General features: G+C 43.8%; 1 protein-coding gene across 2 annotated transcripts in view; it reads right to left on the reverse strand.

Moving 5' to 3' along the window:
• Window positions 1-17,713, reverse strand: part of lhx6a (LIM homeobox 6a) — a 93,835-nt gene extending 76,122 nt beyond the window's left edge. The window contains exons 1-4 of one of the 2 annotated variants that reach the window (XM_080212024.1): window positions 17,636-17,713; window positions 16,073-16,144; window positions 14,296-14,478; window positions 11,331-11,452 (exon numbers count right to left, since the gene is read on the reverse strand). In XM_080212024.1, coding sequence (XP_080068150.1) covers window positions 11,331-11,452; window positions 14,296-14,478; window positions 16,073-16,144; window positions 17,636-17,713 — 455 coding nt within the window. Of the gene's footprint in view, window positions 1-11,330; window positions 11,453-14,295; window positions 14,479-15,054; window positions 15,070-16,072; window positions 16,145-17,590 lie in introns of both variants that reach the window. The other variant, XM_080212025.1, reaches the window with a different exon arrangement.
• Between the last annotated feature and the right edge of the window lie 8,986 nt (window positions 17,714-26,699).

Here is a 26,699-nt window from a genome sequence, read left to right on the forward strand (position 1 = left end):
ATCTACACAGACACATACACACAAACCCACACAGACATAGATGCACACACACATACGTGTGCACACAAACACACAATCCACACAGATACTGACACACAAAGCCATACACAGAAACACACACACACACAAATCCACACAGATACTGACACACACACACACACACACACACACACACACACACACACACAAATGCACACAGACTCAGGCACACACACAAATCTAGAGACATTCACTCACACACACACACAAATGCACAAGACAGTGACATACACACATATTCAAATCCACACTGACTCTGAGACACACACACACAAATCCACACAGACACAGACACACACACACACACACACACACACACGCACAGAGTCACCCAAATGCACACATGCTGACACGCACACAAATCCACACAGGTACCGACACGCACATGCACAGATATACAAACACATACACACAAATCCACACAGACATAACACACAAAGACACACATGCAAATCCACAAAGACACTGACACACATACACACACACACACACAAATCCACAGACACACACATACACACACAAATCCACACAGACACTCACACATAGACACGCACACAAATGCACACAGACACTGACACACACACACACATACACGTCCACACATATACACAAATCCACATAGACACTGACACTCAAATCCACATGGCCACTGACACACACACACATATACACACACCCAATTGCGCACAGACACTGTCATACACTCGAATCCACACAGACACTGACATACACACAAACACAAATCCACATAGATTCTGAAACACACACATACACATACATACACAATCACAAATCCACACAGGCACTGACACACACATCCAAATGCACACAGAGGCACACAAATCCATGCAGCTACACACACACACACACAGTTACCCAAATGCACAGACACTGATACACACAGACATACACAAATCCACACAGACACTGACACACACACATGCACATCCAAATGCACATACACACACAAATTCATACACACACAGACATCCAAATGTACACAAACACACACACACACACACACACATACCCCAATCCAGACAGACACTGATATACACACACAAATCCATACAGACACTTACACACACATCCTCACAGACGCACGCACACACACACACTGACATATGTACACAAACACATACAGACACTTACACATACAAACACACACACACACAGAGTCACCCAAATGCACAGACATTGACACACACACAAATCCACGCAGATACTGACATGCACACAGACTCATACACATGCACATTGACACAGATACACAAACACATACACACAAATCCACACGGACTCACACGCAAATCCACAAAGACACTGACACACACATACACACACAAATCCACTCACACATAAACACACACCCACTAAGCCACACAGATGTTGATACAAACACAAACACATGCACATATACACGCACACAAAAATCCACTCAGGCACTGACACACACACAAACACAAATCCACAGACTCTGAGATACACACATGTAACATGCAAATCCATACAGAGACTGACACACACAGACACACATCCAAATGCACTCAGACACACACACAAAACCATGCAGACACACATACACACACAATATCCACACAGACAGCGACATACACATACAAACCCATACACACACACACACACACACACACACACATACACAGTCACCCAAATGCACAGACACTGGCACACACACACACACACATAATTCCACATGCAGACACATAGAAATCCACATACATACACACTCAAATCCACACAGACACTGCCCCACACACATGCACACTGACATGCACAAATCCATACACACTGGCATATACACACACATACACACACTGACACTCAAATCCACACAGACACTGCCCCACACACATGCACAAATCCATACACACTGACATATACACACACATACGCACGCTGACACTAAAATCCACACAGACACTGCCCCACACACACATACACACACTGACAAATCCACATACATCCAAATTCACACAAGCACTGAGACACACGCACACACACACAAATCCACACAAACATTCTCAGACATACACACACACACAAATCCACGCAGACACTGACATACACACACAAACACATGCCCACATACATGCACACACAAACATAAAAATCCACACAGACACTGACACACACAAATCACATTCACACACACAAACACACACAAAAGTGCACACACACTACACAAATTCACACAAACACAAATCCACATAGGCTCTGAGACACACACACAAATCCACAAAGACATAGACACACACACATAAACACACATTCAAATGCACACAGACACTCACACAAATCCACGCAGACACACACATACACACACACACACATAAATCCACAGACACTGACACACACACAAAACCCATACAGACACTGACACATACACAAACACAGACATACACAAGTCCACATGCAGACACATACAAATCCACACACGCACACACACAAATCCACACAGATACTGACACACACACACAAATCCACAAAGACAGTGACACACACAGACACACACACACACACAAATCCACACAGACACTGACATGTACACAAACACAGATGCACAAAAGTCCACACACAGACATATACAAATCCACACAGATACTGACAGGGACACATACACACATATACACATGCACACTGACACACACAGATATACAAATACACACACACACAAATCCACACAGACACTAACTCACACACACAAATGCATACACACACACATATCCACACAGACACTGACACACACAAAGCAAACAGACGTTGACACACACACACACACAAAAACACACACAAACACATACACACGCGCACACACACAAAAATCCACAGACACTGACACGCACAGACACATACACACACACATGCAAACAGACATGGACACACACACACACACAAATCCACACAGACATGGACAAACACACAAATCCACAGAGACATTCACACACACACACACTCACACACACACACTCACACACACACGCGCGCGCGCGCGGGCACGCATGCACCTGCACACACATATACAAATCCACAGATACTGACACACAGACACACAAATCCACATGGACACTGAAAGACACACACATAGACACACCCAAATGCGCACAGACATGTCATACACTCAAATCCACACAGACACTGACATGCACACAAACACAAATCCACATAGGCTCTGAGACACAGACAGACACACACACACATACACACTGACAACTGACACACACAGACACACACAAAGCCACACAGACATTGACATACACACACACACATACACAAAAATCCACACAGACACTGGCACACAAATCCACAAAGACATACACACACACACACACACACACACTGACTGATAGACACAGATCCAATGTGCATAGACATTGACATATGCTCGAATACGTCAGTGACTGTGCACACAAACACAAATCCAACTAGGCTCAGAGACACAGACAGACAGACAAACACACAGACACAAATCCACACGGACACTGACACATAGACACTGAAAGACACACACTGAATTCACACAAACACTCAAATCCACTCAGACCCTTACATACACACAAACGCAAATCCACATAGGCTCTGAAATACACACACACACACACAAATCCACACAGGCACTGACACACACACAAAATCCATACAGACCTTGATACATACGTACACACACACAGACAAACACAAGTCCACACAGAGACCCATACAAATCCACACACGCACACACAAATCCACACAGATACTGACAGGCACACACACGCGTGTGTGCGCACAGGGACACACAAATACACACACACACACAAATGCAAATCCGCACAGACATTGACACACACACACTCACATACATACATACACACACACACATCCAGACACTGACGCACACTTGCACACACACAAATCCCCACATTCACTCACACACTCAAATACACACACACAATCCGCACAGACGCTGACACACACAAACACAAACGCGCATACAGACACAAAAATCCACACAGACATTGACAGACAGAAACACAAATCTACATAGATACTGACACACACACAAGGCCACATAGACACTGACACACACATGCACATACACAAATCCACACAGACACTGACACACACAAACACAAGTCACAGATACTGACACAGACACTGACGCACACATACAAAAATCCATGTACACTGACACACATTGACACACACACACACACACTAACAAACACACACTCAGAAATTCACACACACCCAAATTCACATGAGCACTGAGACACACACCCACACAAATCCACAGAAACACTCTGTCTCTCACACACACATACACACACACATCCACACAGACACTGACACACACAAATATCCACACAGACGTTGACACACACAAACACAAATCCATACAGATACTGACACACACAAACACACACAAATGCACAGAGACACTGATACACACAAACACAAATCCACACAGACAGTAACAAACACACACACATCCGCACACATATACTGACACTGACACATATACAAAAGTCCACACACACTGACATAAACACACTCACAAATCCACACACACCCAAATTCACGAGCACTGAGACATACACACACACACAACCCACAGACACTGGCACACACAAATGTACATACATACACACGCACACACTGACACACACAAACACAAATCAACACAGACAATAACAAACATACACAAACACACTAACAAACACAAATCCAGAGACATTCACACACACACACACAACCACACAGACACTGACACGCACACACAAAATTCCACATAGACCCTGACACACACCCACACACAAATCCACACAGATACTGACACACATATACAAAAATCCATGCACACTGACATAAACACACTCACAAATGCACACACACACACACACACACACCCAAATTCACATGAGCACTGAGACACACACAAATCCACACAAACACCCTCTCTCTCCCACACACACACACACAAATCCAGAGACATCCACACACACGTACACACACACTCACATACATGCGTGTACACACACACAAAAGTCCACACAGACACTGACACACACAAATCCACAGAGACATTCACACACACAAACACACACACACATGCATGCACACACACGCATACACATAAATCCACACGGACACTGACAAATACACACGTAGACACAGACCCAAATCTACACAGACACTGACATACACACAAATACAAATCCACACAGGCTCTGAGACACACACACACACATGAAAATCCACAAAGACACTGACACACACACATTCCACATAGACACTGACACACACAAACACAAATCAACACAGATACTGACACAGACAGGCACATATCCAAATGCACACAGACACACATGCAAATCCATGCCAGCACACACACACAGACACAAATCTACACAGACAGTGACACACACACAAACCTATACAGACACTGATACATACACATACACACACAGACACACACAAGTCCACACGCAGACGCATACAAATCCACACTCGCAGACGCATACAAATCCACACTCGCAGACGCATACAAATCCACACTCGCAGACACACAAACACACACACACTGACAGACACAGATGCACAAACACACACAGAGACACACAAACACAAATCCACACTGACATACATACACACACAAATGCGCACAAGACCCTGACACACACAAATCCACACAGACACTGACACACATATACAAAAACCCACATACACTGACACACACACACAAATACACTCTCACAAATCCGCACACACCCAAGTTCACATGAGCACTGAGACACACACTCCCACACACAAATCCACACAAATACTCTCTCTCTCACACACACACACACACTGAAAGACGTACACATAAACACATACCCACTTGCACACAAACACAAATCCACATAGACTCTGAGACACACACACACACACACACACCAACATACACAGACACATACAAGTCAACAGGCACACACATACAAATCCACACAGATACTTTCATGCACACACACACAAATCTACACAGGCACTGACTCACATATACAAAAATCCACGCACACTGACATAAACATTCTCACAAACACATACACCCAAATTCACATGAGCACTGAGCCACACACATCCACGCACTCTCTCTTTCTCTCTCTCTCTCACACACACACACAAACACGCACACACACAGATATTGACATATATAGACACACACACAAACGTACAGATACACACAAATGCACACAGACATTGACACACACAAACACAAGTCCACACAGATACTGACACACACACGTACACAAACCCTGACAGATACAAACACAAATCCACACACAGAGACACACAAACACAAATTCACACAGACACTGACACACACACACATGTGCACACACACACACAAATCATAACAGACACTGACACACAAATCCACATGGCCACTGACACATACACACATAGACACAGAGCCAAATTCACACAGACACTGACATACACACAAATACAAATCCACATAGGCTCTGAGACACACACACACACAAATCCACAAAGATACTCACACACACACAAAACCACAAAGACACTGACACACACACACACACACACACACACACGCACACATCCAAATGCACACAGACACACACATGCAGGCACACACACATACACAAATTCACACAGACACTCACACAGACACTCACACACACAAACCCATACAGACACTGACACATACATACACACACAAGTCCACAAACAGACACATACAAATCCACACACGCACACACTCAAATGCACACAGATACTGACACACACACAAACCCATGCAAACACTTACACATACATACACAGACACACACAAGTCCACACACAGACACATACAAATCTACACACGCACACACAAATCCACACAGTGTGTGAGTATCTTTGTGGCTAACATGCATACACACACATACACACACACAAACACACACACGTGCGCACAAACACAAAAATCCACACAGACACTCACACACATACAAATCCACGAGTTCACACACACACAAACTGACACTCAGACAAACCCATACAGACACTGACACACACACACACCCACACACAAGTTCACATGCAAACACATACAAATCCATACATGCACACACACAAATCCACACATACTGACACACACAGAGAGATATAAAAATCCACACAAACATTGACACACACAAACATAAATCCACACAGATACTGACAGACACAGACACTGACACATACATACACAAATCCATACAAAGACTGACACACAGGCACACAAATTCACACAGATACTGACAGATACACACATAGACACACACCCAAATGCGCACAGACACTGACATACACTCAAATCCCCAAGAAACTGACACACACACAAACCCATACAGACACTAACACATACATACACACAGACACACACAAGTCCACATGCAGACGCATACAAATCCACACAAATCCACACAGATACTGACACGCACATGCACACACACAGATACACAAACACACACACAAACGCACAAACATAAAAATCCACACAGACACTGACACACACAAATCCACAGAGACAATGACACACAGACACACAAATCCACATGGACACTGACAGGCACATACACATAGACACAGACCCAAATGCGCACAGACTCTGACATACATTCAATTCCACACGGACACTGACATACACACAAACACAAATCCACATAGGCTGTGACACACACACACACATGTATCCACATAGACACTAATGCACTGACACACGCACACATAACCCACACACACACAAACACACACACAATCCACACAGACACCGACACACTCACAGACACATGCGTGGACACACACAAAAATCCAGACAGACACTGACACAAACACAATTCCACACAGGTACTGACACACACACACACACACACACGCAAATCCACACAAACACTGGCACACACAGACATATACACACACACACACACACACACATACAGGCACTGACACACACACGCAAATCCACACAGACACTGACACACACATGCAAAACCCCACACACTGACATACACACACACAAATCCACACAAACACTCTCACACACACACACACAACCCATACAGACACTGACACACAAACACAAATCCACACACAGAACACACACAAACATACACATACACTCACAAATGCATACAGACACTGCCACACACAAACACAAATCCACACAGACAATGACACACACACACACACACACACACAAAAATCCACACAGACACTGACACACAGACACACAAATTGACACACAACCAAATGCGCACACACACTGACATAAACTCAAATCCATGCAGACACAGATGTACACACAAACATACACACAGACACACATCCAAATGCACACAGGCACACACACACACAAATCCATGCAGACACTCATTCACACTGATACACGCACACAAATCCACACAGACATCAACTTACACATATACATACACACACTGTCACCCAAATGCACAGACACTGACACACACAAACACTGACACACAAATCCACACATGCACACACACAAATCCACACAGATACATACACACGCATAGTGATACACACTAATCCACACAGACACTGCCCTACACACACATACTCACAAACACACACTCACAAATCCATACACACCCAAATTCACATGAGCACTGAGACACATGCACACACAAAGAAATCCACACACTCACAAACATACACACACACACACACACATGCACACACACACATATCCACACAGACACTGACACACACACAAAGCTACACAGACGTTGACACACACACAACACATGCATACATACACGCACACACACACACAAAAATCCACATAAACATTGACACACACAAACACAAATCCACACAGATACTGACAGACACAGGCACTGACACACACATACACAAATCCACACAGACACTGACAGATTCACACATACACACACATACAAATCCACATAGTCACTGACACACACAAACACAAGTCCACAGTGATACTAACACACACAGGCAGACACACAAGCCACACAGACACTGACACACACAGACAGGCACAAATCCACACTGATACACACACACACGCAACTGCACACAGACACTCACATACATTCACACAAATCCACAAAGACATTGGCACATACTCACAGACACTGTCACACACATGCACACACACGTATACACACAAATCCACATAGACACTGATACACACAAACACAAGTGCAAATTGATACTGACACACACAGACACACATACACACGCACACACAAAATCCACACAGTCACTGACCCCCCCCCCCCACACACACACACACAAATCCACACAGACACTGATACACACAAACATAAGTCCACACTGATACTGACATACACAGACACACAGACATTGACATACACACACGCACACACAAATCCACACAGACAGACACATACACATGCACAAATCTACACTGATACACACACACACAAATGCACACAGACATTCACACACATCCACACAGAAACATGTAACCACAAATCCACATAGATATGTTCGCACAGACACACTGACACACACACACAAATCCACACAGACACTGACACACACACACAAGTCCACACTGAAAGTGACACACAGACACATGCACAAACACACACACAAATCCATACAGACACTCACACACATACACACAAATGCGCATAACCCTGACACACAACCCCCACACTGACACAAACATACAAAAATCCACACATACACTGACACATATAAACCTACATACACACATATGCACATTGACACTCACAAGTCCACACAGACACTGCTACACACACACACATACACATACTCACAAATCTGCACACACCCAAATTACATGAGCACTGAGACACACACACACATACACAAACAAACCCACACAGGCACTGATGCACAGATGCTCAAATCCACTGACACATACCCACACACAAATGCACAAAGACTCTGACACAAACACACACAAATCCATATAGACACTGACACACACACACACATGCACACACAAATCCACACAGACACTGATGCACACACAATTTCACATAGGCTCTGACACGCACACGTACACATGCAGACAGAAATCCACAGTCACTGACACACGCACAAATCCACAAACACACAGACACAGAGACACACACACAGAAATCCACACAGAGACTGACACACATACACAAATCTACACACACACACAACATGTGCGCACACACTCACTATCCACACAGACACTGATACATACAAAAATCCACACTGACACACACATACACACTCACAAACACAAACTCACAAATCCACACACACCCAAATTCACATGAGCACTGAGACACACACACACACAAACACAAATCCACATAGACACATATACATGCACACACACTCACAAATCCACACAAGAACACTCACAAATCCACACAAACACTGACACAGACAAATCCACCCAGTCACTGACACACACGTACACACAGAAAGGCACAGACACTGATACACACAAACAGAAATTCACACTGATACAGACACACACACAAATCCACACAGACACTGACACACATACATGCACAAATCCACACTGACACACACACAAATGCACACACTGACACACACAAATCCACACAGACACTGACACACACAAATCAACACACACTGACACACACACAAATCCAAAAGACACTGACACACACACACACACAGACACAGACACACACACATGCATGGACAAAATATTCACACAGACGCTGACATACGCACACACATGTAATCCACACAGACGCTGACACACACACAAAGCCACATAGAAACTGACACATCCACACACAAATGCACACAGATACTGATACACACACGTACACACACACAGACATGCACTCACAAATCCACACATACACTGACACACATACACACACACACATATAAACCGACGGACACTGACACACACACACACAAATCCACAGACACTGATATACATACAAATCCACAGACACTGATATACATACAAATCCACACAGACACTGATATACATACACCCGCACAAATCCACCCAGAGAGTGGGACATTCCTTTTAAAGACCTAACTTTCACTGAAGAAAGTTGTGTTGAATACAGGTCCTTCAACTCAGAATGAGTTTTAAAGTGCCGCAAATGTTGGTTGTGAAGACAAGGTCTCCAAGTATTTATGTCCGGAATCTCCCTAGCGCTTTTACCATCCTTTTCAAATAAGAAGCACTTCAAAATGTTTCCCCACAGGAGAACAGAAACTGCCATCCAGATTCCCAGGGGAACGCGGTGGGTTCTTACCTGAAATAGTCCACTTTGCAGAAGATCTCTTTGTTTTTAATGTAACAGCTGGTGTGTCTGCGGAGGGAGGTCCTGCAGACTGAGCAAGCCAAACAGCGAACGTGCCAGATCAGATTATTCACCTGTAATGTAATCCACAGACTCCCATCAACTAACTGTCGCAGGGTCAGATTAAACACTCCAGCCACTTAACCTCAACTCATCCAATGCGCAATATGTGATACATCGAGGCCAGCAATTAACCTGTTTGGAATCTATTTCCGGTGAGACTTGTTGCATTTCGCCTGATCTGTTTAAGTAGCGGGGGACGATGCAGCTGCAACATCAAGCAGAAGTGTGTCAAACTGCCCTGGATCTGTGCTGGAGTACATCCCGTTCAGTGCAAATGTGTCAGATATACCAAGGAATGGTTTAAAGTCAAACGAGGATCAAACTGTGCCGAACTCCTGTTTAAAGTTTATTTATTCGAGTCAGAAGGGCTACATTAACTCTGCAATGAAGTTACTGCGATGGATTCTATGAATATCCACATTTCCTTTGCATTAAGCTGTTGTAGTATTTTTTAAAATTGTTGTTAATACATTAGACAAAACCACATGAGTCTATTTTATTATTGTGATTCCGGGGGGAGCAAACCTCTCTATTTGTATCAATTTGTGTTTATCAGACAGGGACAGATCCACCTCAACTGGTTTTAAAATGGGCCAACCACCAGTTGAGAATTTCTTATTTAGCGTCATGGATTTGTGGCCTGCTTTACAAAATATTCAACTTTACTTTGCCACTATCCTTATATTTATACATAAAATATGAATTAAACGACGAGAACTCAATTGTAACCTGGTGCCGATATGCCCCCACCCCAGGTGTAAGGGTATTTCATTCGGTCCGGAAGATCGAAGGATTCATGTTTTGTGAAAGTCATTTGGACATCTTAAATATTGCTCACCAAGCTTTTTTTTTGCTGGCCTAAGAGCCAATAAGGACGGTAAACACAATAAGGTCTGCTAAATACAATTGATACAAGTACAGAGGTTTGCCCCCCTCCCCGCCCCCCGAGTCACAATGGTAAATAGATTCATTGTGGTTTTGTCTAATATATTAACAATTTTTTAAAAAAATACGCTGCAACAGGCAGAGGAAATGTGGATATTCACAGAATGCATCCCGCCCAGCTGGGATTGTCCCAGTAACTTCATTGCAGAGTTTAATGTAACACGAATAAGTAAACTTTAAAAAAGGAGCTCGGCATAGTTTGATCCTAGTTTGACTTAAAACCATTCTTCAATGTGACGCACAATACTATCCCTCTCCTGTCCTCATCGGCTTCTCAGTGCCCAAAGTCCAGTGTCGGAAACAACCAAACTTTGAATGCGAAGTGATTCAAAGTTTAACGGGGACTCCAGTGCGTTGTAAGCGACGCGCCGACTTATCCACTGATGGTGACTGCCGCACAGACAGAATTCAATCCACCGGCATCTGGAGAAAGCCGGCTCATAAATGGTCCGAGTGAAGAAGTGGGAATTGAATGAATCGGTATGGCGTTCCCCTCAACAGTTCCCGGCTTAAATCACACTTGGCAACATTCTGGTCATCTCGGAGCTGAATGTATGCAGCAGCCGATAGAACTGCGAGTGTCCCTTCCTTCTCACCCTTTAGTCAGAATTCACGCATTCAGAATAATCATTCGTTTCGTTAAAAAAAAACGTTGCTGGATTCAGTCAATACTTGTGTTAAAATGTAAAGTTGTATCGCTAATAAAGATCAGTATTGCCTCTCACAAAGAGTTAATAACCCACGGTTAACATTAAACATTTAAACAACATCACTTTCTAACTCCTATACAACCCGGGCCATTGTCCATTTGCCCAGAGAACATCTCCAATAACAGTAACTGAGAATTTTCCTCTAGATTCAGAATCTGTTCACAGGCAGTTTATACAGCGACCTTTGCTGTATTATTTTGATTTTTTTTAAACACTCTGACGCCGCCTTTAAAAGTTGCATTTGAAACTTGGAGAATGATGTTACGATCCCTCATTGTGTCCATGTGTACTTGAATTAACCCGGGCATCTATGTAACACAGTATTGCACATGTCAGGTATAGTGAGGGGTTTGGCACATTGCTGAATAGTAGACTCAAAATACATCCATTTTATTCCCCTCCCCTCAAAAAATGTATCTATAAAATATGTTTCTACTTTACCTTGCACTAATTTGATCTTTTTCTACAGTCTAGCCGTGACTATAACACTACATTTTGCACTCTCTCCTCTCCTTCCCTATGTATGGTACGCTTTGTCTGTGTAGCGCGCAAGAAACAATACTTTTCACTGCATGCAAATACATGTGACAATAATCAATCAAAATGTTATTATTATGGGGCATAGATAGGGGTGACAGTCAGAATCTTCTTTTTCCCAGGGTTGAAATGTCTAATACGAGGGGGCATCAGGGGGAAAGTTCAAAGGAGATGTGAGGGGCAAGTCTTTTACCACGGAGGTGTCCAGAACACGCTGCCGGGGACGGTGGAAGCAGATTCCACGGGGATATTTAAGGGGCTTTTTGATGAGCATATGAATAGGCAAGGAATAGAAAGGTATGGACTAAGGACAAGCAGAAGGGATTAAATTAATTTGGTGTTCGGCACAGCATCGTGGGCTGAAGGGCCTGTGCTGTTCCATGTTCTATATCGCCACCGAATCGGAATTGACGCAGTGAGGAATCTGAATCAGCTAAACCTATTTTCATTAATCATTGCTTTATGAGATACCAAAACTTCAAGACACGATTGCTTGTCTTAGCACCCAATACTTCCCTACTTTGTAAACTCAACTGAGGTTTCAGACTGTGTGTGTGTACTGAATGAGAGCGCATTATTTGAATTGAGTGAATCCTATTAACCGAGATCCTGTTATTCCGGCTCCATTCCCTCCTTTGTGACCTCTGATTTAAAGCACTCACCTTTAACAGGTATTTGTCCAGGATTTCCAAACCGCAGCTGGCACAGATGTTCTTGTCGGCCGAGGCGATGGAATAAGAGGACGATGGCGGAGACGAAATGGAGGGAGTGGATGGAGGACTGGGGGAAGATCGAATCTCATCCTTTTCCACGTTCCTTCCCAACGAGTCCCCATCAGAGTGAGACTGGACAACAGCGGGAATGGGGGAAAAAAATCAGTGAATCAACTCAATCCAACTGCAAACCGATTTTAAAAATATTTATATCCGTTCTAGAACCCCTTTAACTTAACCAGTTTGCAACACTTTAATGTTCTTTAATCTGAAAGATGATGTGTTGCCATTCACAATTTGTTGCCAGCATTAGCTATAAAATTAGGCCGAATATGAGATTGGATTTTTTAAAAAAAATATTAAACTAACTTTTCACACGAAGAAATAAAGTTTACCAAATAATTCCAAGTCAAATAAATTATCTTACAAACGTATCCCAGGTAGTTCAGAGCCAACCAACAGTACATCTTTCTATATAAGCTTTAGTATTATTTATCGACAATACTGGCTTTTATTGACCAAGTCCCCATTAGATTGGAGATGATAGTTTTATATTTAAAACGCGCCTGTCTAAATATGCTGGAGTTTGGGATTTCCTACAGCTTCGGTTGAGAAATGGCGCTCAGAAGAATTCATGCGTTATTTTCTCTGGGTAAGCAGATTTGATCTTGCATCTATCTATCCTTCACCTGTCGAGAAAGCGACAACCAGGGGCTTTTTTTTCTCCCCCCCCTCCCCCCTCCCCCCCATCACCCCATTCCGCCGCCTGCCTTTTCTCCCGAAAGGTTCAAAAAGGTTTTAATCTGGTCACTTCTTCTCTCTCAACCACCACCACCCCCCCCGCACACTCCTTCACCACCCCACATCCAACCAACACTAGATTATGCATCACATTCCAGGCGAGGCGGGTCAGTTTGTGTTTAACGTTGGGCAATTCTTTGACACGGGTTGTTACAAAAAAAATCTAAATATTATGAGTTTAGCCAACAATGTGCACTTCACAGTGACAGCCGCGCTCACTTTGATCCCTGTCATTTCAAAAAGAAATACAAGTATATTGCTGACTCCTGTATTATATATACAGCGACATGGCTGGGGCGCCCTAACTATTAATAATTCCTATTCACGTTTACACCTCTCTGCTCTAAAATCTGGCACGCACTAAAAGGGGGGCTAAAATGCAAAGGATTATTTTCAAAACCGACAACCCCATTTGGAGGGAATAATCAGCTGGCCATTACAATGTCAATTTCATACAGCTTTGAAGGGATCACTTTGATGAATAAGGAATGTTATCAGCGTTGAAATATTTTCCCCCCGGCACAAATATTTTGAAAGTGTGGCATAATAAACGAGAAAACAACGCAACGGCAAAAAAATAATTAAATGTCAGGCCGCTCACATTGCCTGTGATTCACCAGGATTTGTGTGTGTGTGTGTGTGTGTGTGTGCGTTTTAGTTTGCAAACTTCGATGGTTTGAATAGTGGCGGCGGGTTAGAACCGCCAGATTTTGTTGACATTGAGGCGAGCAATACGAGTGGGATCCTTGGTAACTTTCGAATTAAATTTAGGATTCTGCACCAGGCGGGAGGGGGGAAAGCAAATATATATATATTAAGTATTAACAATAATAGTAATCAAACCCAAAAGCTGCATCGTAAGCCTGGGAGCGAATGGAACTAGTTGTGACTAATCACGGTTCATCTCAAATGTCCTCATACTTACCATGATGTGAGAGATTTTCGTTTCCACACAGAGCGAGGTGACTTGTTTATGTTGACTGTCCTGTGACATTACCTTTAGGAGAAATTTCAAGCGGAAACATTAATGCAACGCTTTGCAGCCGCCGGTCTTATGATGGAGAACTGGACGTTGATATATATATAGAGAGAGAGAGAGTGAGAGAGAGAGAGCCTAAAATAATAAATAATATTTTTTTTCTCTAGTGGGCATTTAAATCTATGCAACAATACTGCATTTAATGAAGCAGTCTTAATTTTGATTCGATCTTTTCTCCACTTAACCCTGGGCTCTTGAAGTAATCGCTCACTTTCTGTGCAATCCAAGGCAGGGAAATAAACTACCTGCAATTAGAAACGGGATGAAATCCGGAAGATAAGTGCTAACCAGGGTGTCAATTACAGCTGTCAATCAATAAAACATCCGGGCACCACAGAATTGAAAATTTGATTTCCTAAATGGCAGTAATTAAAAATCTAATATTTTTTTGAAGGAATGGCTGGGAGATGAGAGAGTGAAGTGGTCAGCTTGAAAGCTTTTTTTGTGCATTCAGAAGACCTTCTAATTTCAGATCGAGATTTACAATTGCAAATGCCTCCCTTTTTTTTAACCAGCTGATGCTGGGGTGGGAAGGTAGTAATTTTTCTTAGATCTATAGTGCTGGGTCCAATGGAAACAAAGCAGGGATTTTTTTCGATTATCCGTTGCATTTTAAGGAGACGGTACAACTTACAAGAGATCTCTGGAAGAGCAGTCGTATCTGAGAGGGGTTTCTTTTCCCCTTCCCCTGTATGGCACAGACACACACACATTGTATCTCTACATTGCATTTTACAATTCTGTTTGGTTTGCAATATGTTTCTGACCAATATACACTCGCTTAAACATATTCTTCAATCTTAAATTGCCATTGGATCTCATTCCAACTGGAACAGCTGATTTGGAATGTCCACACCATACTGTTCCGCCGTGTCCTTAACTCCCCAAGTCCTCCACTGCTAAGGGCTATTTGTTATCATATCCTACTCCCTATTCCGCTTACATTTGAAGGGGTGATTCAGCTTTCGGTTTGAGAATTTCATTTTCCAAAAGTTCGCCTTTAACATTTGGAAATCTTAGGCCTTTTGGCTAAGATCAAGGCCAGGAAGGGGTGCAGTGCCATATCTTGTCAGCCTGGACCTGGTTTGTCTCTCTTGTTCAGGGGGACCTTGAATCAGATTCAATTGGATTTTGAATTTGGTTTTTGGAGCAAGCGGGGATTGAATTTGCTCCCAACTCCGCTCTGAGCATTGGCTTTGGTAACTTTAAGAATAGAGCAAAAAAAATTAAAAGATCTGTCTGAAATGCTGCGATAAACTACAGGAGGCGGTTTAACCTTCATTTCAACGATTTCTAAACCAGGATATGCAGCCGATTGCCTCCCTTAGTGTAAAATACATCGGGCCGACCAGAAAGTTAGTTAAAATCTCAACACAATGAACTTACACACACGCCTGTCCAAACACTTCTCTCTCTCTCTCTCTCTCCTCTAACAGAGAGATGCTTTACCTTTTCGGCTGGGATTCCTTCAGATAAAACCTTGTTCCCCTCTGGCAGAGGAGCCAGACTTTCACCTTTCCAGTACATTTGGGGATCGCCGAGTCTCGGGAAGAAGTTGATTCCCGCAAACACTCAGGAACTGCTCGACAGCTTTCAGCTTTCCCCCCCAATACCCCGAAATTCTCGATTCTTCTTCTTCTTCTCGTTCCCTCTCTCCCACTCTGCTCCTCGCCTTGGACTAAAAGTGTAAAAAAACAAAACCCACTTGTGGAGTCAGCCCCTGCGTTGCGGGAAACACACGGCAAAGACGAGACGGCATCCACATTGATCGGGGGATTGAGGTGGGGGGGTGGGGGGTAAGCGGAAAATCCCAGTTAGCGCCGAGGTATGAAGGGGGGGCATTGAGAGAGAGAGAGACTACGTTGCGGATCTCGGACAGCAACGCCTGCTATTCCTTAGCCGTGGAGAGAGACAGAGACACACACACACACACACTCCCCAATGTGGATGGAAGTTTTAGATCCTGGATTCGCACTACAGTCGCTTTCTCTCTCTCTCTCTCTCTGGCGAAGTAGATGTTTCCTGAACTTGGGTAGGTTTTTTTTTGGGGGGGAGGGGGGACAGGCAGGGTGGGGGAGAGATCTTCCTTCCACTTTTCCGTTTTGCAGCGATGTTGCTGGAAGCCAGGATGGGAAGTGACTCGACCATATAGGGCACGTCTGCTCCGTCAGCTCCAGAGAAAAGTCCATGTGCAAGTGCGAGAGGGGCTCAGGGATCTGTCTAATCTAACTGCAGCAATCAGGAGGCTTTGAGAGAGAGAGAGGGAGAGAGAGAGAGAGAGAAAGTTCACCTTCTCGCAATCACTTTAACCGCCGTGAGTTCAACTTTAGCCAGAAGCGCCCACCGGGTGGATCTGTAGGTTTGAGCAGGCAGCTGTAAAGATTTATCTGTTTTCCAATATTTGATTTTTTTTCGTGGAATTTTTTTTATTGAAATATGTAATGAAATTATTTCGACTGCTGGAAATTCATGGGGGGAGGGAGGGGGGATGAGGGGAGTTATCTATCTATGTTTCAGTGGCCCATCTCCCTAACTGCAGCCAACTGATTTGCTCAGGTTTGACCCGGGCATTTACAATCTTGCGTCCCCTTAGCCGAAAAACGCAATTTGGTTGAGGGGTGGGGGTGGGGGTGGGGTTGCTTTGACTATTGCACTTGTTCTGTGAACGCACAGGTCTGCGGATGGATGAAAGGTACTAGTTAACTGAAAATGTGTGGGTGAGATGAGATGTGTGTTTAAACCTCATGCCTGGACTGCAGTGATCGGTGCACAGGACATTGTTACTGTCACTGGTCCCCAGAACACAATATGGACAGATTTATTTTTTAAAATGCAAATTATTCGCTCTTTTTTCTCTCAGCTCAGATTTTATTCGATATATGGGCAGTTTTATAATGCAATCTTTTTTTATTAAATAGATTATATTTCTTAGCCTTTTTTCTTATGTTGTTCCGCCACTCATGTTAAACTAGAAATGCGTTAGTAGAATATTCTGAATCGAAATATCTGTTATGTTAAGGCTAATGTCTATTTAAAGTTAAAGTTTATTTATTAGTCACAAGTAGGCTTATACTGATACTGCACTGGGGTTACTGTGAAAGCTAAGTGTGTGAGTGTGATTATTTGCAAGCCGCCTATCAATCTAGGTTAAGGATAGTTCTCAGTTGAAGCGGTGAGACAGAAAGATGGGGTCGGGATGCCTCGGTGTCCATTTGTTGCATAATCGAATTTCCTCCCTGTTCTAAGTGGTTGTGTTAGAAGTGTATCCCCCCGCCCCAGTCGAGAATGGGATCACTGATGTGACTTGTAGGTGAGCCGCTCCCTCTTAGAAACACCGCACCGACAATTTCTCCCAGAGCTGTGTGTGTGTGTGTGTGTGTATGAATGAGAGTGTGTGTGGACTTCACTGTATTCAAAATCTCTCAGTAATCTGACATCTCTGATGGGCTTACTTATCACTTGGCATCCATTCCCCCTTCCCCCCCCCCCTTCCCCCTTCCCCCTCGCCTCATTATATTTTCATAGAATCCCTATAGTACAGAAGGAGGCCCATTCGGCCCATCGAGTCTGCACCGATAACAATCCCAGGCAGGCCCTATCTCCGTAACCCCACCCTGCTAATCCTGCCCCCCCCCACCACCCCCGCGACACTAATGGTCAATTTAATCTGGCCAATTCACTTAACCTGCAGATCTTTTCTGTCTCATTGCTGGAACTGGGAACCAGGCGGCAGTGGTCATTTTGTTCTCAGTGCAGCAGTGAGTCCATTTTACAAGTTGCTGCATCAGTTAACTTTGACCACAATATCTCCTAAATCACAGTCTTTACCGGCGGTGCTAAATTGCCTGTTCAATTGCAACCTCCCCCGTCCACCACCATCCGCCCCCTCCCCGCCCAATTTTGAAAAGTAGAATTCATATTAATTACCCGCTCCCCTAGAGCAAAACCATTCCACTATCCAACCCGTACACTCGGAATGTATTCCGGTGTGATGAACTATCCCAGTGAATGTGGAAGAGGGTCGGAGAATCAGGCGGAGAGCTAAAGGCTGAGTGTCTCTGAATGATACAATATACCCAGGGACTGCTCCCCTCGAAACACATCATTTAAACCCTCACACCCAAAACCCAACACTTCCCACCCTGCCGGCGAATGCAAACAGGGCGTCCCAAGTACAAGCGGCAGTAAATTAAATGCCACTGACTGCTCAGACGCCAGGTTGGAGTGACAGAAAAGGACAAAAAAGGAAGTTCTTTTTACAAAGGGGACCAATTTCTCCCCTGGGGGATCAGTTTGACTGGAATGGGGTGAGTGAGTGCACTGTTACATTTTACCTGACGGATTCTCAGCCACTGCATTTCTTTGCTTAACTGTGCCTTTTCTGGTTAAAATACTAAACAAAGCCCTCAGAGGCAAACTGGTGAACGAATGAGTGGATTTTAAAACAATGGCCCAATGCCTTGCCACTGATATGGGAGTGTGGTTGATCCCTACCGAGAAACAGGGTCCTAGCTCCCTCCTCTTTTCAGCACCGACATGGTTAAAAATAGACCTGTCTTCACGTGGGGCATTTCATCACCCCGGGACGTCCCAAGCACTGGTTCTAAAGCAAGCCAATTTGCGCATAGCAAGCTCCCATAAACAGCAATGTGGAAATGACCAGATGACCCTTCGTGACTTCGAATAAGAAATAAATTTTGCCCCCACTAGGGATTTGATTTGATTTATTATTGTCACATGTGTTCGGGCTACAGTGAAAAATGTTGTTTCTTGCGCACTACGCAGACAAATCATACCGTTCATAGAAAAGGAGACGAGAGTGCAGAATGCAGTGTTTCTGCCATAGCTAGGGTGTAGAGAAAGATCAACTTAATATATAGTAGGTCTATTCAAAAGTCTGTTGGCAGCAGGGAAGAAGTTATTCTTGAGTCAGTTGGTATAAGATCTCAGACTTTTGTATCTTTTACTCGACGGAAGGATGTGGGAGAGAGAAGGTCCGGGGTGCGTGGGGTCCTTAATTATGCTCAGAGGATAGATCATCTGCTCTGTATTTAAATAGAGGCAGGTGTCTCTTAAATCCAGCTAAGAGCACAGACAAAGCTCAAGTTTCAAATCTGTTGGAAAATGGGTCATTGGTAAAACAATGCTGCACTCCCTCGGGGCTGGAGTATTTAATCCAAAAATGCAGCCCTCCCTCAGTGCTGAACTGGAATATTAGTGCAGCAACGCAGAACTCCCTCAGTGCTGAACTGGAATATTAGTGCAGCAACGCCGCACTCCCTCAGTGCTGAACTGGAATATTAACGCAACAATGCAGCACTCCCTCAGTGCTGAACTGGGATATTAACGCAACAATGCAGCACTCCCTCAGTGCTGAACTGGAATATTAGTGCAGCAACGCAGCACTCCCTCAGTGCTGAACTGGAATATTAATACAACAATGCAGCACTCCCTCAGTGCTGAACTGGAATATTAATACAACAATGCAGCACTCCCTCAGTGCTGAACTGGAATATTAATGCAACAATGCAGCACTCCCTCAGTGCTGAACTGGAATATTAATGCAACAATGCAGCACTCCCTCAGTGCTGAACTGGAATATTAACGCAACAATGCAGCACTCCCTCAGTGCTGAACTGGAATATTAACGCAACAACGCAGCACTCCCTCAGTGCTGAACTGGAATATTAATCCAACAATGCAGCACTCCCTCAGTGCTGATCTGGAATATTAATGCAACAATGCAGCACTCCCTCAGTGCTGAATTGGAGTATTAATGCAACAATGCAGCACCCCTCAGTGCTGAACTGGAGTGTTAATGCAACAATGCAGCACTCCCTCAGCGCTGAACTGGAGTATTAGTGCAACAATGCAGCACTCCCTCAGTGCTGAACTGGAATATTAATGCAACAATGCAGCACTCCCTCAGTGCTGAACTGGAATATTAATCCAACAATGCAGCACTCCCTCAGTGCTGAACTGGACTATTCAACGTTGCAGCATCCCTCAGTGCTGAACTGGAATATTAACGCAACAATGCAGCACTCCCTCAGTGCTGAACTGGAATATTAACGCAACAACGCAGCACTCCCTCAGTGCTGAACTGGAGTATTAATCCAGCAATGCAGCACTCCCTCAGTGCTGAACTGGACTATACAACAATGCAGCACTCCCTCAGTGCTGAACTGGAGTATTAATCCAACAATGCAGCACTCCCTCAGGGCTGAACTGGACTATACAACAATGCAGCATCCCCTCAGTGCTGTACTGGAATATTAATGCAACAAAGCAGCACTCCCTCAGTGCTGAACTGGAATATTAATCTAACAATGCTGTTTTCCCTGAGTACTGGGATGTCAGCCCAATAATGCGGCACTCTCTCAGTACTGAACTGAGTATTAGCTTGACAAATTAGCACACCCTGAGTGTTAAACTGGGATATTACCCCAGTGTGATGAAATCTTATTAGCCCAACAGTGCAGAACCCTCCCTCTGTGGAGTAGGTAAGGGGCCTTGACGGCCGCAGAGACAGACGGTGGGCTGAAGGGCTTCTTTCTGTGCTGTAAATCTCCATGAGTTTACTGAGCTGGAGTGTGTTGGACTTGACTTTTGCGTTCACGTTCTGGAGTGGGAGTTGAACTCACTACCGTGTGGCTCAAGGGCGAGAGTGCTACCAACAAACACAGCTCAGGCTGGTGGCTTAGGGCTGGTCAGAGTTACTACATGTTCCCTTGTGTTAGGAAGAGGGAGGGATCAGTGTACCCTGCCAGACTGGCTTTCCCAATATAGAGGATCCGGCTGGGCTGTGATTCATCCCATGGTTAAATAGTCTGCACTTATTGGCAAACTCATAAATGTCCTGTGGGCACTCGGAAGGAAGCCGGTGCCTTGAGGAAGTCCAGCCTAGCAAAGAAACTGTCTGGGTGTGGGACTGTGGGGGTGGGGTAGAATGGAGAATCATTTCACTCATAGATCAGGCGAAACTGGCGTAAAAAAGGCTAAAATTTCCCGCTGAAGCGGTTTACCAGAGCTCCTCCTGTCAGTAATTTGTGCGGGAAAAGTGACTGAGGAGGATATATATTCCACCACTATGCAGCTTAATAAATATTTCAAATGAACAGTTGTTACAAAGCACATTTCACATGATCACTCGGTAAGATGTCAACACAAGTGGACCATTAAACTGAACATCAGTCGGGACTAATGCCACTCTTTGCAAAGGGGCTGCTCTGATCGATAAAGGGATCTGCTGTAAAATCGATACTGGGATCTTCTGCCTCCCACGTGCGACCCTCAGTATTTTCCTGCGACTCTAAGGAAAAATTACAAAGTGGAACGTTGATGTTGTGCCTTTGACCCTGCCAATGGGTGAGTGAAGTCTGGTTTCTAACCCATCCCAGGGGCTGTTCAGTCCAGATTCCGTGCGGTGCACAGGAGCTAATAGCAATGTAAGATTCATTCGCTCCAGAGAACGGATGACCCATTCGAACAACACGCGTTGGGTCACAGTGGTTGTTACCTATTTAAGGGCGAGTTGTTACGAATTTTAGATAAGCTGTAGTTACTTTTTTAAAGGTGTTATGATTCGTTCGGAAAATTGTGTTACTTTCAAAAGGAGAATTGTTACAACTCCTCTGCAGTCGATACATTCCTTCAAGCCACGAATGTATTGAGAAAGCAAACCACTGACGTGTTTACGGAGCAAGTTATGTTCCTGAGATTGTTTATTGTTGCCAAACACATTCAGAAAGCTGGGAATTGTTTTGAAATTCTCAGTAAACCGGGGCTCTCTTGCAATCAGCATATTTATTATGCTGAAACCATCCACTACTCCCACCCCCGTCAATTTATCACCGATTCATCTTTAATCCATCCAGAATTTGTGTTGAGTATTTTATGTGAGTGTTTAGACGCTGTATTAAACGTATTTGTATAAACCACATGAAACATGTGCAGCTACACCATTCAAGGACGGGTTGAATAAATGTGCTGATCATTGTAATGGTGTCGCCTCCCGTTCTTCCCAGATTCAGCTGGTTCTTTTCCACCTGCCGTTTTTCTGGATGTCACACATCACATTCTTAAAACGGGGATAACCAGCTCAGTATCAGCTATGTATTTACCCATGATCTCTGGAACTACAGGGCTGATGTAAATGTAACAACTTATCACTTTGGTCTCATCTCTGCATTGGGGCAGATACCATTGCGCCTTCTTTTCTTTTTAAAAAAAGGCTGAAATGTCAACATACTAATATTAAAACTAGCCCGGTTTTACCTTACAACTTCCTCCTTTAACTTCATTTGCCCTCAGTTCCATTACTCGACCTCTTAATGATCTCAGTTTGTGCTGGGATCTGACTGCAAGGATTTGAATCAATCTTCACTCTTTAAATAAAGGTAAATTACTGCGGATGCTGGAATCTGAAACAAAACCAGAAAATGCTGGAAAATCTCAGCAGGTCTGACAGCATCTGTGGAGAAAGATTAGACTCAACGTTTCAAGTCTAGATGACACTTGGTCAGAGCTCTCTTCTCTCTTGATTTTGATTTGATTTATTATGGTCACATATATTAGTAAACAGTGAACAGTATTATTTCTTGAGCGCTATACAGGCAAATATTACTATTCATAGAGAAGGAAAAAAGAATGTAGTGTTACAGTCATAATTAGGGTGTAGGGAAAGATCAACTTAATATAAGGTTTGTCCATTCAAAAGTCTGATGGCAGCAGGGAAGAAATTCTTGACTCGGTTAGTATGTGACCTCAGACTTTTATATCTTTTTCTTGATGGAAGAAGGTGAAAGTGACCCTTTGTAGTTATGTTCCTGAGATTGTTTATTGTTGTCACATTCAGAAAGCTGGGAATTGTTTTGAAATTCTCAGTAAACCGGGGCTCTCTTGCAATCGGCATATTTATTATGCTGAAACCATCCACTACCCCCACCCCCGTCAATTTATCACCGATTCATCTTTAATCCATCCAGAATTTGTGTTGAGTATTTTATGTGTGTTTAGACGCTGTATTAAACGTATTTGTATAAACCACATGAAACATGTGCAGCTACACCAGTCAAGGACGGGTTGAATAAATGTGCTGATCATTGTAATGGTGTCTTGTAATGGCGGTCTTGGACAGAGCAGGAGCCATACCAACCTGAGTTACAACCAGAAAGGATGCTTTGGGCCCTTTTCTGTATCCTGCATAAATTAGCCCTCAGCAGCAGATTCAGTTGGTAGTTATCAGTGCAGAGAAAGCTTTGCTTCTATGAACATTCAGGCCCACTTGACATCTTGCAGATCAATCAGGCCATTCCTTTGTTTTCACAAGCTGCCTGTGATTACTTTGACACTGTTCCCTAATGTTCTTCTAGATCTAAGTACAAGCTACTAGATACATGCTGCATTCCCCACTGCTACAGGGATACATTCTCTTAACTTATCTTTAGCTACTATCCGTTTCCCTCATTTGTAATCTCTTCTTACTTCTTTCTAGCTTTCAAAAACACCTTCCATACTCCTTGGCTTGGAAAGGGAAATAACATTTTGGCTCTTTGTTCCGTTAGGGTTTGCACTGGAGCACAGCCAGCTCCTTCAGTTGGAGTGTTTCTCTACTCAATCTGAAATAAGCAAGGACCCTGGTCTTCTGAGCTTCTTTCATCAATCTTTTCATTCTTCTAACTGCATTCTCTTCTCCACCATTAGATGGTGCATCATTTTTTAAAATGTTGTCATTTCCACAGAGCCCTAATCTTTTAAACTCCAAGTTTGAACCACAGAACCCATAGAATCTCTATAGTGTAGAAGGAGGCTATTCAGCCCATCAAGTCTGCACCGACTCTCATTGTGAATGTAGCCCAATGCATCATGCAAATCGGCCTCCCATCCCTTGACTATTCCCACTGCCTTGACAAAGCAGACAGCATAATCAAGGATCCCACACATCCCGGATATTCTCTCTTCCACCCTCTTCCTTCGGGAAAAAGACACAGAAGTCTGAGATCACATACTAACTGGCTCAAGAACAGCTTCTTCCCTGCTGCCATCAGACTTTGAATGGACCAACCTTGCATTGTTGATCTGTCTCTACACCCTAGCTATGACTATAACACTACATTCTGCGCTCTCTCCTTTCCTTCTCTATGAATGATCTGCTTTGTCAGCAAGCAAGAAACAATGGTTTTCACTGTATGTTAATATATGTGACAATAAAAAACCAAATCAAATCAAAAATCAAACCCTAAAAAAGCATCTTATGCAGAGCCAACTCACCGCCCCACCTTCATCCCTGTAACTCTGCACATTTACCATGGCTAATCCACTTAACCTACACATCTTTGGATCTAAGGGATAATTTAGCATGTCAATCCACCTAACCTGTATAACATTGAACTGTGGGAGGAAACCAGAGCACCCGGAGGAAACTCAGGCAGACATGTGGAGAATGTGCAAACTTCACACAGACAGTAGTCCAAGGCTTGAATCGAACCCGGATCCCTGGCACTGTGAGGCA

The sequence above is a fragment of the Carcharhinus amblyrhynchos genome, chromosome 25 (assembly GCF_965287045.1).
Source record: "Carcharhinus amblyrhynchos chromosome 25, sCarAmb.v2.hapA, whole genome shotgun sequence".
Lineage (NCBI taxonomy): Eukaryota > Metazoa > Chordata > Chondrichthyes > Carcharhiniformes > Carcharhinidae > Carcharhinus > Carcharhinus amblyrhynchos.